Below are 17,242 nucleotides of genomic sequence, written 5' to 3' on the forward strand. Positions count from 1 at the left end.
GTGGTATTGGTGTGCTGACCATTTTCAGGTTATTTTTTTTTTGTTTTTGTTTTTTTGAGTTCTCTAGCATATGTCAGAAGGTTTTCTTAAAGTGACTAGGACACTTTAAACACATTAGGTGGGTGTTCTGAGACTGAATCAAATTAACACAATACAAGGATTGTTTACCGGTAGGGCTCTGTTCACATCTGTGGCTTACAATTTTTAATCAAAGATTTTGATATTCTTAATGCATGAATAGTGCAGTCTGCTCTGCTGTTCTGCTGACAAGCATAATGGAAACCTGATGGAGCCCATTACATGTTAGTAGAGTCAGTCAGGATCCGATAAAAAACAGATCCAACCTAGCTGTCATGGCTGTGTTTATAGACTAAATCCGCGATGAGGTGTGCCTCATCTGTGCTATATTCACCACTGGACTCTGGGGCACCTGAGTAATGTAGTAGTCACAAGTACTGTCCAGGCTCTATGTAGCCAATGTCTATTAAATTATTATACTCCATATGTAATAAAATACTCTGGTCCCAACTGGGTAGATGATTTTGCAAGGCTTCAATAGACTCAAAACTAGAGAGAATTTAAAGTAGGAATGAAGCGAATAACTTTGTACCTATCTGCATTCTGCTCATCTGGATGCTGGCTTTCACGTCTGCTCAACTCTGTGTCGCTCATCCCCGGGTGCTGGGAAAAGATGGATCCAGTCCTCGGAAACTGGAAGAAGTTTCCCAGGACTGGATCCATCTTTTCCCAGCACCCAGGGAGAATCAGCACGGAGTGGAGCAGACGTCAAAGCCCGCAGCCAAATGAGCAGGATGCAGATAGGAATGAAGTGATTTGCTTCGTTCCTACAGTAAATTTACTCATCTCTACTTAAAACACCTAGCCTGTGCAATACAGGAGAAGATTAAAAGGGTCCTCTGGAGAAAAAAAAATTAGCTGGTGTCAGAAAGTTATACAGATTTGTAAATTATGTGTGTTAAAATTCTCCAGTCTTAGAGTACTTATCAGTTACTGTATGTTCTGCAGGAAGTGGTGTATTCTTTTCAGTCTGACACAGTGCTCTCTGCTGCCACCTCTGTCCATGTCAAAAGCTGTCCATATCAGTAGAGGTTTTCTGTGGGGATATGTGTTCAGCAGCGGTATGTGGTTGACAATAGATATTGATTTAAGTGTAGATTTATAAACCCATTTAAAGTGCATTAAAGGTTAGAAAAGCGAAAATATGTGAAACAGATTTATCAAACAGGCATAGTGGGGTGCTTCTCTTAAGCCGGACATATACCTTCAGTGGCCTTCAGTTATCTTTTCTCCCTGGCCCCGTCCTTCCCATACTCAGGAACGTTCGGCACGACCAATCCATTCTTGTGTTCTCTATGGGGAGGGGTAAGCTGCAGCTTGAGAGCTCTGTCTGGGACTTATATCTTCCAGAATGAAGGAGTTGGGCAGTAATTTTTCTGTCACGCCCAGCCCCTATTACAACCATCATCATCTGTGTATGATACAGAGGTATGATGTGTGTATGTAAATCAGTGCAGTACTTATACAACCTCTTTTTCCCTTCTATATGATATAACCTTGCTGGCGGCATTTGGTCCGCATTACGGTCCCAGTGCCTCCTGTTTTCATTTTAATGAACTGTTTGTAATTTGGAGGCCTGGATGTTAAGAGTCCGTCCTTTCTGCGGATGCCAGAGAATGTGTTATTTATATGGCTTCAGGGTTTTGACTTTTCCCCTAATAAATCCTGTGTAGGCTATTAAATAGACATAAACGTAAAGTCTTTGCAAGTAAGTGACAGCAGTTAGTATTCATGCTGTCTCCCACGTCCAGCGGTCATTGAGGAAGCCTGTATTGGAACAGGATGTTCAGTGTCTTGGATCTGATGCACAGAACGGATAAGCCTTTCCCTAAAGTTGATCTCTGTGATAGCAGACCCCTTTCTGATGAAGTCTCCGCTTATCTGTTTCTAGTTACTAAGCTGTGTTGAAAGACTCTTGAATTAAGGCTGAAGTGTTATTGTATTACTCAAGAACTCTTTGCTTATGTGGGTTGTCTGTTCTGAGGAAACGCTTTAGATAACATTTTTTTATTATATATATCTTTGTATTGTATAGGTATGTATATATAAACAAACACACATTACACACTACTGCATGTTTTGACTTCTTGAAAGGGGTTATCCAGGCTAAGAAAAACAAGGCTGATTTCTCCCAGACTCAGCACCACTTCTGCGGTTTGGTTGTGGTTTTGAAGGTGAGTTCCTTTGAAGTGGATGGAAATGAACTGTAATACCACACACAACCTGAGGACAGTGGTGGTGCTGTTTATGCAATAGAGAGTCTGTGTTTTTTTGTACTCCTGGATAACCCCATTAAACCTGTGCACATCCCTGTTGCTCTGGATTACTTACTCTCCCCATCAGAATCTGCCATTGTAGATTTTGAGTGAATAATAATCCCCCCCCCCCCCCTCCTCTTAGGGCCCTATTACATGGAACGATTATCAGGCGAAAGATCGTTATATCGTTTGAATTTAAATGATAATCGTTCTGTGTAATTGCAGGCAACGATCGAAAAATCGTTCGAATGTCGTTGATTTAGATCTGAACCTAAAATTATCGTTTATCGTTTGCTGTAATTCCACATTCGTTTGCTCCAGTTTCGCATTTGTTCACTAATCGTTCAGTGTAATTGCACATTGTTCATTGTTTTGCTGGGATCAGAAGGAATAAATGATCATAGTAACGATCGCAATAACGATCGTAGTAACGATCATAACTAACGACTATTGTTCTGTGTAATATGGTGAACGATTTCAGGTTAACGATAAACCATCTCGTTTGCGATCGTTTATCGTTAGTCGCTCCGTGTAATAGGACCCTTAGGGAATCTGCTATGAGATTTGCTCGATTTGTTGTGGATTTGTCTTGCAGATTTTACTGATGATGGGAAGAAAATTAAATGTAATTTTATAGTTAGAGGGTTTGTTAGTTTTAGCTTGTAGTCGACTACAAATGTACTTCCAGCCGTGTATGGTCATCATCTGCCAAATGACAGTTGTGGTGTCTGTTTATTGTATGCATTGTAATAGCGTTTAGACACTTTCCAAGCAGTGGTTTCCCTTCTGACTATTCTTGTACTAATGTGTTTTCTGATAACATTATTTTGCTTTGCAGGTGCCCTATTGAAATCTCTCCCGATCTTCCTCCCAATGCCACCGAATTAGTAAGTTCAGAATCAGAGGTCCACCCCCACCTCTCCACCAGACGGAATAAATGCCGTGTATCACCTACACAGCCGGGAGCTTCTGGGAAGCTGCCACAACTCACTCAGGAGAGGTTGGTACCGACATGTTTTTTTTAACGCACATGCTCGATCCACTGATTTTTGATGTATATGTGTACGCAGGTACTTTTATCCGTGAATGACAACTGTACAAAGTACCTTTTTAGCCAAATGTATAGAGAGAATTCTTTACACTGCCTTTATAGCATTGACTTTTACTGTTGACTGTATCTGTCTGTGAACATTTTATTTCTTTTCCTACCCACAGCAGAATGTCGTGGTTTAGTGGCATCTTGGTCCCCAAAGTGGACGAACGTAAAACAGCATGGGGGGAGCGCAATGGGAAGAAAGGCAAGCGCAAAAACACATCTTTGTGTGGCCCCCGTTACATGAGCTGCCTTCAGGACCCTGAGATGGAGCGCAACAGCCGCAACAACTTAGGCCTTCGATGTACATGGCAAGAGGACCATTACGGAAAGAAAGGGATAGGGGGTGACCTGGGACTAAAATCTGTGGCACTTGGCTTTGAGGACGGCGAGACCAAGGGCTCCAAAATGGATTCAACTGAAGCGGTTGGCATGGATGAGAACGAACATCACCTAACCCCTAGAGAGTGTTGGGCAAGGTTTCTTCAAGTGTTCCAATCAAAGAAGTTTCAGTCCCCCAAATTGGAGCGCTTGTATCAGCGCTATTTCTTCCAGATGAACCAGAGCAGTCTGACTATGTTAATGGGTGCCCTTGTGCTGGTGTGTCTGGTCATGCTCATTTTTCATTGCACACATGGTGAGCCCCAGGTAGTTTACGTTTCGGTACTTGCTGTTGCTATGGCCCTCTTTTTGTCACTCATGGTGGTGTGTAACCGTAATGGCTTTCACCAAGACTATATGTGGATTGTTAGTTATCTAGTTATTGCCGTCCTGTTTGCAGTGCAAATTCTTGGGGTTTTTATGGTCACCCCACGTAGTGCCTCTGAAGGGATCTGGTGGAGCGTTTTCTTCATCTACATCATTTATACCCTGCTTCCTGTGCGCATGAGGGCAGCAGTGTTAAGTGGGGTGATCCTGTCCTCTCTACATCTTATCATATCTTGGAGGCTTAACATGGATGATGACTTTCTTTGGAAGCAGGTAAGAACCTTTACAACTTTACGTCACTTCTAGCACATGTAACATTGGCGAGACAAAGAGTATGGCGGATTTTGGACTGCTTCTGAACATAGTTGGTCTATGCTATATCTCAGGCCTATATCAAGCGTCTGACTACTTTTTCCTATTTTGGGGGAAAATGGAGTAGAATCTTGAAGAATCCTGAAATTTAACTAAATCAGAATGCAGTGATAAAGTTTATTTCATTTTGAATGAAGTGAAGAAGCGCACACATGTTTGATAGAATTCATGTTTAGGTCTGGATTTTACGTTCTGGTTTCTCAAATGTCGATAGGATTTATAAAAATGATCTCACAAGTGTTTGTCATGGTTTGGAAATATCTTAAATGTTGTAAAGCCTCAGATGGTAAGATATTAAAAGAAATCTAATGGTATGGCAGGAAAGCCTCAGAGCATGAGAATGAAGATCGCCGACAGTGTTCAGTGATTGAACTTTAGAAATAGATTGAAGTTATGTGACAGATGTTTTCTTCAGCAGTGAATGCAAAATTTACTTTAGCTTAAAGGAGACCTGTAACCCCCCGTGATCCCCTTATACAGACCTCATCTGGCCGAGTCCCGCTCCCGGAGCCGGTCCCGGGACGGAGATATCCCGGTCACAAGCCGGAGCGCGTGCTGTGGGGAGAGGTCCGGCGTCCATAGAGAATGAATGGAGCCGAACTCGTCTCTGCAGCACGCACACTGCTCCATTCATTCTTTCATTCATTCATTCATTGCGTGTGCCGGTGGATATCTCCGTCCCGGGACCGGCTCCGGGAGTGGGACTTGGCCAGATGAGGTTAGTATAAGGGGATCTAGCTGGGGGTCGGGAGCCTGTCACCTCGGCACGGGGGGTGACAGGTCCTCTTTAAAGGAAACCAATCAGCCCAGTCGGGCTGATATGGTTCTCTAAACTGCTGTATACAGCTCCTGCAGCAGCCGTGGCACGTACCAGCTGCAGCAGGAGCTGTGTACCAGAAAAAAAGGACTTTAATCCCCCGTGCGCGTGACAGGCAGCAGCGGTGAAGTAGCCATCTGGGCAGCTCCCTGCCCGTATCTAGTCACAGGGCTCTGCATGTCCGCCTGCTCCAAGGGGATGAATGACAGGCAGAAAGGTCCTTTACTGGCCTCTCTGCCTGTCAATCATCCCTCCAAGCGCAATGACATTAGGAGAGCGGTGAGTAGATACGGGCGGGGAGCAGCCCAGATGACTACTTCACCGCTGCTGCCTGTCACGCGCCCGGGGGATTAAAATCCTTTTTTTTCCGGGTATACAGCTACTGCTGCAGCCGGTACGTGCCACAGCAGTTTAGGGAACCATATCAGCCTGATTAGGCTTATTGATTCCCTTTAATGTGTGGGAGAAGAGAAGGTTGTTGAGGCTACCATGCTCCCCCTAGCACCCCTAATCTTGGATGAAACAAATAAGACTGATAAAACCAAATGGGGGAAGGTGATCACAGATTAGTGTATTTTATGCCATGTTAGTGTGACACCTTCATCTGAAAATCTGGAGCCTCTTTCACTACTTAGTCACCCACCAATTGTTAGAACCAGCAGGGAGAAGCGCACAGCTGAGCCCTGCATCTCCACATACAGAAGTAGTGTCTGTAAACTTTTTAAAGTACCTCTTTCGGTTCTGTGTATAAAGCCCTGAAGATCTCTTGCTTGCAGCTTAGACTGCTCACCACAGCTTTATCATGGCTTCCATGGTGCTGCTTTATTAGGCCATGCACAGACACAGAAGTGCAGGATCTCTTCCTCAATGCCGGCCCACACAATAGATGTTACACTGCACCCATCAGTGGGAGAACTGAGTATTAGATTTAACTTACAGAGCAGAAATCTGCTGAATATTGCCATACCTGGGATATTGCAGATTTGATCAGGCTAAAAACAGATACAGGGGCACACCATAGGGGTAAGATCCTCAGAGACAATCCAGTATATATGCAATGGAAGGGCTCGCCTTCTGATGATCTAAGCACAACACCTTGCAGCCTGGTAAAATAATACAAAACCGATGCTTGTGAATCCCTCAGGTCCTGAGGCCAAACGGATACCTGGCAAATGAAGATTAGAGAGCACACTCACAGTGATAGCCATCTATCCGAGAGGGCAATGAAAAGCGTACTGTTGCACCTTTCCTTGCCCATTCGGATAGTCAGCCATCAGCATGAGTCTGCATATAGAATATACATGATGTCCATGTAGAGTTCTGCTCCTCATGTACACACACATCGTAGTTTATCCTAAAACAACACTTGAGGATGTGAATAATGTACCATTCAAACATTATGTAATGTTTTGAGGATGTGAACCTTCATAGAGCCTATGTAACTAGGTTTACAAGACTTAACGTGCAGCAACACAATACCTGTTCTCCAATACCCAGACAGTATAATATTTGCTCATTTAATAAAACCTTTCTTACTCTGCAATGTACATAACAGGTGGGGCTGGTCTATCATTTCCTTATTAGAACACTGCTTCCTGTTCTCTCTACCTGGCCGCAGCAGGAATGTCGCCCGATTCACCTGGTTCTCCCCAGTTTGGGTATTAGCTAAAATGCAAGCAAACAGGTGGATGCAATATACCAACAAATAACATAAAATACCACATGGTTTTTAAAACCTCTTCTATTGTCTGTTTAGGAAATAGACCTATTTAGGAGAAAACAAAAATTCCAGCTGTATTAAATTTTACTTTCAAAGGGCCTTTAACCCCAGAGCTTTAGTTCTGGGCTTCCATTGCAGAATCTATAAAAACAACCTAGTCAACCCGATTTTTCTGGTCCAGTGAAATGATGCTCACCAGCCAGAAACCTGCCGGACCCTGTTGAAGTTGTGCACACCAGCCAGAAACCTACCGGACCCTGTTGAAGTTATGCAGTAGATCAGGTGGCACCTTTTACCGCTGCTGAACAGAATCTGCCGTGAGGCCTTGAAGAAAACCTTCAATAGTTATGTGAACCTATCATTGTCACTTTGTAGCGACGGGACATTGTCACATGTGCAGTCTAGTGGTAGAGCAATGTTCATGTAAGCTACTGAAGTATAAATAATAAATCTGAGAATATATTAACCATATCTATTGGAAAATACCATTCGTGGTATGTAAGCATGGTGCGCATGGTTACAAGTTTGTATCAAGTTGTTTATTAACTTTCCAAGAAAGGGTATCTACTGTGGATGTATGCCTAGACTATACATAGTACAATCTTCTGTTGCTTAGCATTGTGCATGCTTGGTGGCTGCTTTCCGAAACACTATCCATCTTAGATGTAAGCTCGCATCCACACGAGGAATTGGCTGTTTTTAACAACCAAGAGGTAATTTTTTAAAATTATGTAAATAATTTACTCTAAATATAAAAAAAAAAAAAAAGTTAGCGCTTAGGTTTGTAGAGCCAGATCAAGTCCCCAGTGAAGTTCTCACCTCATCTCTGGTGCAGGTCGTGGAATTGAAAGAACAGAATGACAACCATGGGGGCGAAACCTGTGCCATTTTTTTTGCCCTCTTTGCTGTATGGTAAAGTACTGCTGTATCATCAGAAAGGTGATAAGCAATTCCAGTGCCGTCATGGACAGCGTTCAGTGGTTGGAGGTGGGGAATAAGGGAAGGTCACTTTGGTAAAGCAAGGAAAATTAAAAAGTGCATTTAAAATACCGCAATGAAATGATTTATGACTTGCTTACAGATGGACATATTAAAATAAAGAACAGTGTCCCCTACACAGAGGTCAGATGGGTAGCCAGGTTAAGCCCCCCGGCATCACTTGGTGTTTTACCAACAAACAACACAGGCAGGTGATAAGGGCTAAAAGGGAACACTATGTTCCTGCAAATCTGTGCATACCTGGATCATACAACCCAAGACATGATGCAATACAGCAAAGCACTTATACAGATTGCAATATCAAAACCTATAATCCACATAAGCGCTATAGGTAAAATGCTAAGGTTAATACCTGTCTGTCAGTCTTTCACACTACAGCTATTGTTTGATCTGGGAAAACTATGTGAGTGTGTCAGATAAAATAACGTCACGGTCATTACAGGTGACATTTCTGTATAAGCGCTGTGGAATAAATGTATTGCTATTCTAGGTTTTTTCCCCCCAGTTTTTTCCTCTCTAGGCTCCATATCTAATTTTCAGTTCTCCTTGAACACAACTCTAGCTATGTACGATATGTTACTCTGAAATGAAGGATGGACGTAGAGTCCCATTTGGCACGCCAATGTATTGCTTAGTGAGTTTATTTAAAGGCAATCCATTTAAATAGCTTACATTATGTCTTGGTCACATTGACCACCTTCTGTTGTTCAGATTACTAAGAGAGCAGTGAAGTTAAAGGGGTTGGACATGTGGAAGGAACACAGCCTTACAACTATGACGGGTTGTGTTCCCTCCATGATCCTTTGCTTCCTTTTGACTTCACTGACTTTCCAGCAATCCAGTCATCTAAAGAAGGTCAGTGTGACCAAAACATAATATAAACTATTTGAATGGACTTCCTTTAAATTCACATTAACAAATACATTGGTTTGCCAAGTCTGACTTGAACACATGAACACAAAGACTAGCTACCCCAGTCTACCCAGGATCTGATCATAGGAAAAACAGTAGAGGGCCTAAAAACAGTTAAGACAAGTTTTTAGAACAAAATAACATAAATGCATATGTATAGAACCTATCCATCATCCCTGCCCCTTCCCTCCATCCATCCCCTCCTTGGTTGAACTTGGACATGTCTTTTTTTCAACCATACTCTGTATGTAGCTGCAGTTGTGTCTCATTTACGTAGCACATTGAGAAAATAGGGGATCTTGCTCTCATGTAGGATGTTCAGGTATATGGAGAAAGTGCACAAAAAAAAAGTGCCCACCCTAACAGTGCCCCAAAAGACCCTCTTTTGTCTCTGTCGGCCATCAGAGACCTTTAGCTACATTCAGCACATGGGCTGAAAGCTTTCCTGGTGGATACACTGAACTTGTTCACCCTAATGCCGTGTAAACATAACTTTATTGTGATGTTGACTTTAATGCAATGAAACGAAAATACATGCCAGAAGGTTTCTTCCACTTTATAGGTCGCTGTTACCTAGCTACCTAGTTTCTTAGTCATATCCATTTTCTGTGGTTATTCATAAATGGTTGCCTATAACTTCAATGATTATGAGATGGCCTTCAGGAGTTTTATTTTTCTTCTCACAGAGTAATGACCGTGAGTAAAGTGTGACTGAAATGTTCTGAACATGAGTAATGTCAATATACAGTCATACAAGAAGTAATGCCAGCAGCATAGCGGTATTGTTGTTGTTCCCAGCATCTTTTAGACAGAAAGTCTACGCCTAAAACTTCAGCCCCTCCTATAGTCTGGTGAAATGATGGTCTCTAGTACCATTGTTTCTACAACAAATGTGTATGTACTTACATATAGGCAGTCATTTCTAAAAAGAAACTAACATAGTATGTGGAATGGACAGGATTTAATGCACCTTCTCTACTACTTGCTTACAAAACTTTCAGCAACATTGACCGCCTCCATAGGATTATTGTAGCCATCTGTGAGCTTTTTGCACCTGTCCACTGGTTGCTTCTACTTCAATTCTTTCAACCCCTTGTGTTCAAAGCTCCTTTTGTTTTCAAGGTTGCTTTTCTCAATAACACATTTTTTTTTTCTGGTCCTGGATAGTGTTGAGCGGACTTGCCTATCTATTTTGGTTCAGCAACATTCTCCGAACCCAAATGCCTGAAAGCTGGAGAAGTTGGGTGCCACCGGGTTAGAATGGATATAGCCTATGGCAAATCTGTTAAACAGTAGTCCTGAATAACCCCTTTAAGCAGTGGAGTCCTACCTGTCCTTCACTTATACAGTTTTTAGTAAGCAGTGTATGGTACAGAACAGTCTAGATGTCTCCAGCTTGGTTCTTTGGATATTGTAGTTGGTTTCTTCCTGAGTTGGTTTTCTCATCATACCCCCCTCCCCCATATCCTATAAGATTCTTGATTGCTGTACGACCAGGAATCTTCTTGATAACCTTTCAAACTACTAAGGTCAGGATTCCAAGGTTTTTAGACGTGGTCTTGTGCTCTTTAGACTCGTTGTCCTTGGTGTATAATGGCATTTCTGTCTGCCTAGACAGCTCTTTTATCTTTGTCATAGGGAAAAAGAAACAGGGATTAAAACTCTCCTTAAAGCATTAAATACACCAGCTATAGTCTGATTAAAGTCATGTGACCACAAATATGGGAAGCTTATTTCTAATTTATCACAGGTTAGTCTGATTTTGTCCTTTGTTTCACAATAAATGTGGGCCCTGGATTATCCCAGTATTAATTTTGTATGTGTTTCCTCTGACAAGCTTCTTCTTTTTTTATTTTTGTTTCAGACCTATGAGTATTGTTAGACCAAAGATTTTTACCTTGTTGAAGTTTCTGATGCAAAACTTATAGAGCTGCATAGCAATAAATAAGATGATGATATTGCTCTGCAAAGAACCAGATAAATGAATATTAATGTACTTAGATCAGAGGTATGGCTAAAGCAAGTTGCTAATCTTGCTGCACGTAAAGCCTATTTATATAACTTGGAAACTTTTAAGGGAAGGGAACTGCTCAAGGGTTCCTATAGTCCACGTGTGATTTGTTGTGTTGTCCATTTAAGTGTTTAACATGGAAACCTATGACGTTGTTTGAAATACAGGAAAAGTGAAAATTCCAGGAACAGTACATTATAACAAAGGGTTAATGTCTGTAGAGATGTTTGCGTGAAAGAAACCATCTGTGACTGTTTCTGCTTAGTGACGGGGATTCTGTGTATATAACATAAGATGGTATTGTTTATTGCCGTACTCTATTCTGCTTCCTCATGGATGGACTTGGGAACATCACTGAGACAAAACCAAGAATCGACATGTACAGTGGTAAAAAAATGTTTTTTTGGGGGTCTGGACAAGGAAATTTTATATATATATATATATATATATATATATATATATATATATATATATATAAAAATTTACCCAGCGCTGCCCGGGTATAAAGTGTCAGTGTGTTAATTTAGATTTGTTCAAATCTATGCCCTTGTTTGTTTTTTTTAAGGGGAAATCACCAGGAGCCCTATATACCCCTTTATACGCTATATACCCCGACAGTTCTGCACGGTTTATGTAAATAGAATTAGAAATAAACTAAAAACTTTAAACATCCTAAATACCTAATAGCCAAACTGAGATGTTATGTGATCAGACTGTATACAGAGCCTGGTTATATACAACATTGGCAGTTTTATATACAGAGCCTGGTTATATACAACATTGGCAGTCTTATATACAGCCTGGTTATATGCAACATTGTCGGTGTAATATACACAGCCTGGTTATATGCAACATTGGCAGTGTTATACAGTATACAGGCTGGGTATGTACAACATTGGTAGTGTTATGCTATGCCTGGTTATATACAGCATAGTCAGTGTTATACAGTATACAGCCTGGTAAACAACAATAACCGTGTAATACTGAGCCTGGTTATATACAACATTGTCAGTGTTATATACAGCCTGGTTATTTATAACATTGGTAGTGTTATACAGTGCCTGGTTATATACAACATTGGTAGTGTTATGCTGAGCCTGGTTATATACAACATTTACAGTCTTAGTGGAGGTCCTGTATACCTGTAGTATATAGTTGGCTGGGGTCCTGTATACCTGTAGTGTAAAGTTTGCCCCCCCCTCACCTGCTGACTGTAGACCATAAGTGTGTGTGTGTGTGTGTGTGTGCAGAAAGCCTGCAGCTTATAATAATAAGTGCATACACAATCCTGCATTATCATAATCTGGCCCTCTTAGGCACTACCTTTTATCCTTGGTGAGGACAACACAGAAGAGGTTTCAGAGTTTCTAATACTGTATACTCCTTCTTGCAGGTAGCCCCCGGACTGTATACACTCCCCCCCCCCCCCCCCCCCCCCCCCCCATTGCAGGTACTCCTATACTGTATACACTCCCTTCCTGCAGGTAGCCCCCATACTGTATACACCCCACACCCCCCACATATACATATATATAATTATAATTATTAGTATTAGATTTTTTTTTGCATAGAGTAAGAATTGATTGGTTCGATGTCTGCTTTCCATAGTGTCTATAAGAGTTTGTTCACATAATGCATTGAAATCCTATGTATTTCAGAGTTTAAAGAGGATGTACCACCAGGTACATCCTCTTTAACCTGAACCCACTGATCGAACGGCGCCAGCACGGGGAAGCTGGTGCCGCGGTCCGTTTTTTCAGACCAAGGCCCGGTTCCCATGCACGGCGCTGTTCTATGCATCGGTTCTATGCACCGGAACCGGACGGTGCTCAAGCACTAGAGGCCGGCCGGGCCACTCCCAGTAGGAGGGAATTCCCTCCCCTCTATGACGCGATTCCGGTGCATAGAACGGCGCCGTTCACGGGAGACGGGCCTCAGTCCGAAAAACGGACTGCGGCACTGGCTTCCCCGTGCCGGCGCCGTTCGATCAGTGGGTTCAGGTTAAAGAGGATGTTCTGCCATTGAAGTGTGTGGCAGATCTGCAGTATGTTCGCTGACCATACATAGGCTGTGTAGACGAGCACAGATCTAGGAGAGTTACAGCGAGGTTTGGGACATGTAAATATGGCCTTAACACATTCCACACAACTAGGATAAAAAATCTCCCTAACTTTCTTACTACTTTGAGGTCAACTTTGTTGTGTACAGTATGTAAGGGGATTACCTGACTCTTGCCTGGTGTCTGAGGGAAAGAGGGTTCAGGCGTGGTGGTTTTCAGAATGACGCATCCTTTCTCCCTACAGAATTGCTGCATCATATTTCCCTCTGTTTTAAAATAAGCCTGCATGTTTGGGCAGCCAGGTGATCGGCAAATTCATGGTGAATGATTGGGTGAAAAAGTTGTCAGCTGGCCTGCAATGGCATACTCTTGCCATAAATCCCTTAGGCCCCCTTCACACGTCCGGAAAATCTGTCCGGATTTCCGGACTCGTAGGCTAACATTAGACACGGACACCCTTCCGGTCCTTCCGGAAAATAGGACCGTATTTTTTAGATCCTGTCCTATTTTCGTCCAGAAATCCGGCACGGACGCCCCCATAGAAGTCTATGTGAGCGCCGGAATCACGGGCATTTTCCTGATGTATATCAGGAAAGTGCCGCGATTCCTGACTGGTAGAGAGCCAGCCCCGGCCGCCGTCCGATCACCCGCACACCCCCATCCCCCCCGCACCGCAACGCACCGCACACTCTGCCCGGCACTACAGGGCTGGCCGCCCCCCCCCCCCCCGCCGCCGCTCACCACCGGAACTGCGGCTCTCTGTCATCTGATCCTCCCCCCCCCCCCCCCCCCCCCAGGGAACTCACCACCGGGCCGCCCGCCGGATGCGCCGCACCTCAGCACTGCACTCTGACCCGGACCCCAACCTCGCGGCCCCGACAGAGCAGGATCCAGGACAGGTGAGATTACCCCTTAGGACTACTACTCCCACCATGCTCTGCTGGCAGGCCATGATGGGAGTTGTAGTTCTGCAGCCTGTGGCCATCCAGGTTGCAGAACTACAACTCCCACCATATCTTGCTGACAGGTCATGATGGGACTTGTACTTCTGCAGCCTGTGGCCATCCAGGTTGCAGAAGTACAACTCCCATCATGGCTCTGCTGGCAGGCCATGATGGGAGTTGTAGTTCTGCAGCCTGTGGCCATCCAGGTTGCAGACGTACAACTCCCATCATGCCTTGCTGACAGGCCAAGATGGGAGTTGTAGTTCTGCAGTCTGTGGCCATCCAGGTTGCAGACGTACAACTCCCATCATGCCTTGCTGACAGGCCATGATGGGAGTTGTAGTTCTGCAGCCTGTGGCCATCCAGGTACACGGGTACCTGTGATTTATGTTGGCATACTAGACCATATTATCTCATCAGGAAATCCTGAAGGTTTTTCCTGATGGTTTCCTGATGGTAAAAACGGATTACTGTCAGGAAATCCTGATACTTTCCTGATGACATTTGAGGTCTCCTGATCAAGATTTCCTGACAGTAAAAACTGACACGGACGTGTGAATGGGGCCTTAGCCATCAGTCATACTGAATTACAGTGAAGAGCAGTTCTATCAAATGTTTTTTTCCCCACTTTTAAATATCTTTAAAATGTTGGATGTGCTCAATGCACAAGGCCAATATCTGCCACATTTTTGATCACCTCAAGTGGCAGATGACTGTATGAATATGCAGTTTCTATGTGTGCTCTGTGTTCCTCACCAATTCTACATAGTTCCTAACCTACCCTTTAAGTAGCTCTAAATAGATACATAGGATGCACATAAAACCACAGAATAGACCCCTTCAAATACTACAAGTGGGTGACACAACATAACACAGCCCTTCTGAGGTACAGTACTTGTCTGAAATGTATGCAGCAGATTTCACCTTTGGTTCATTTTCCTTCCCCTCCAGCAGACTCCCAGAAGGACTCGCACATGACTTGGACCTGAGAGGCACCTGTATTTTTAGATCTGGTACTGAATAATTATTTGGCTTCATTAAACAAACCTAATTATCCTTAAAACACGACTTCATGGTTCATTGAAGACAGGATTACCGGTGCCCTGGGATTTTCCCAAATAATTCTCAATTACCTGGTCTACCTCATCCTCGTGACAGCCATTGGTCCTGGGTATACACTGACTCTCTAATTCTGTCTAAAAGAAAAAGTTTTTGAAAGGATGGTTTAATTTTCGGAGAAACAAAGCATGCATATAAGGAAATTTTGTGTGTGTAAATTATTCCATATGACCATTAAGAAGGATAAGAAATCATAGCCATAGAAAAGCACCAGGCTGAAGTAACTGAGGTGCTCCTTACACAGCATTGCTAAGAGTGAAATTCATTGATAAAACCTGCACTACATTGAACACATCCTCAGCATACACTGATCTCTATGCAGAATCATTTCACCTATGTGCTTATTGGGTTTTGATAACCTTATCCATACATTTTTTATTCTAAATTGCTGCATTTTCACAATGTCTATCAAAGTAATAAACCATGCAACAATTAGTAAGATGATGGTGGTCGTTTATTTTGTTATGAACCTATTAAGTATCTATAAAGGTGTGGTTAGTAGAAATCCCTTGAATGATCAGTATGTCAGGGGGGATATCCCCAGTAGTTATGCACTTCTCTGTATTAGAGTATATGGTAGTATCATATATAACAGTATAAAATGTGGCATGATTAATGTATAGGAGTATTCTATTAGTAGCTCTGTCTTATAAGATCTCTATGAAAGCTCACAGCCCTAAGGGCTTTGGTGACAAGGTCTAGTTGCCCTAGAGAATACATTGCCACAATTATTGAGACGGAGATATACACAGGATAGGATGTCAAATGCCTCTTCACACTCTTGAGGCTTGTTAGAGCCTTGCAAAGTGATTTCTAAGCCTCTTGTTGACTACGGACTGTTTAGATGCAACAAGAAAACAATTACCACCACCAAGGGTAGGTTCTCATTATTCTCAGGTTGAATTATTAGCACGTATAAAGACAAGGCATGGGAGAAAACATTAAAACCACTGACAGGTAAAGTGATTGATTATCCACCGACAAGGAGCAAGTGAGCAGGCCGTTTTTGTTGATGTGGGAAGCAGGAAAAATGGATGTGAGTGACTTTGACAGAGGCCAAATGTAATAGAATCCCCCAAACTGTGATGCTCCTGGTATGTTCTGATTTGTACCCAATAAAAGTGATCCAAGGAAGAACATGTGGTGAACCTGTGACAGGAACATGTGCGCCCATGGGCTTATTGATGTATGTGAGTTTACTAAGGTAGGCCAAGCATGCAAAGTTCAACTGCAATCCCCAGGAAGTTCTGGTAGTTGGTCTCCACTGAGCCTGCAAACGAAAACAGTACAGGGAAATAAACACATTTTTACTCCATTACATGTGTGTGTGTATGTGTATATATATATATATATATATATATATATATATATATATATATATATATATATATATATAATATTTTTTTTTTTTTTTTTTACCAAATCTGTTTTATGGGGCAACTAACTCCTTTTAAGTTTCTCTAAAAGTTTGCATTGGAATAGAATCAGGGCTGCAAGTTAATTTGATGTGACCTTTCTCAACTCTGCTAAATGTTGTAGGAAGGGGCTTGTATAGCACCTTGTCTCCCAGCTCCCCATTTGGTGTTGTGGTAGCTATTTTATCAGGTACAAGTACATTTAATTTGATTTTCATATTATATATTTGGTAGCAAAGTTTGTGTTCTTATGTTAGTTTTAGTTTTATGTTTGTTAAAATAAAATTACTATAATCGCGCTGAGCCACAGATGCCTTTTTTGCCTTTATTGTACTGGCTTATCCATAGCCTAGCTACATCTGAGTTTTCTTCTTGTGTTGTACATTGAGTTGGACACAGTCTGAGACAGCATAGCCCTCAGGCACGTCTTCAGAAACAGCCAGGGCAAAGGGGCTCCAGTGACGCAGAGCAGGCCGCTTTTGTGTCTGGAAATAAAATGGAGGAAGTGTCATGCAGCAGAGAAGGAAGGCAGACGCCATAGCTCTGGGGCTGAAACTCACATTGAAAGACATGTGTTTCTTATCAGAGCCTGTAGTGCTGCACATAATCTCCGAAACCTGCCAGATTTCTTCTGCATTCGGCCCCTGCTTCCTCTTCTCTGTGATCCTGGGTGAGCCCATGTCCTACATCCGCCACTCTCCTCGCTCTGACATTTAGCATTCTGTTTAATAATCATA

General features: G+C 42.6%; 1 protein-coding gene across 4 annotated transcripts in view; it reads left to right on the forward strand.

Annotated features, from left to right (window-relative positions):
• ADCY6 (adenylate cyclase 6) overlaps positions 1 to 17,242 on the forward strand; it is a 126,484-nt gene that overhangs the window by 22,181 nt on the left and 87,061 nt on the right. For 3 of the 4 annotated variants that reach the window (XM_069970111.1, XM_069970110.1, XM_069970108.1), the window contains exons 2-3: positions 3,175 to 3,336; positions 3,552 to 4,410. In XM_069970111.1, the coding sequence (XP_069826212.1) occupies positions 3,556 to 4,410 (855 nt within the window). In that variant the 5' untranslated portion in view covers positions 3,175 to 3,336; positions 3,552 to 3,555. The remainder of the gene's footprint in view (positions 1 to 3,174; positions 3,337 to 3,551; positions 4,411 to 17,242) is intronic. The other variant, XM_069970109.1, reaches the window with a different exon arrangement.

Source organism: Dendropsophus ebraccatus, chromosome 5, assembly GCF_027789765.1.
Source record: "Dendropsophus ebraccatus isolate aDenEbr1 chromosome 5, aDenEbr1.pat, whole genome shotgun sequence".
NCBI lineage: Eukaryota > Metazoa > Chordata > Amphibia > Anura > Hylidae > Dendropsophus > Dendropsophus ebraccatus.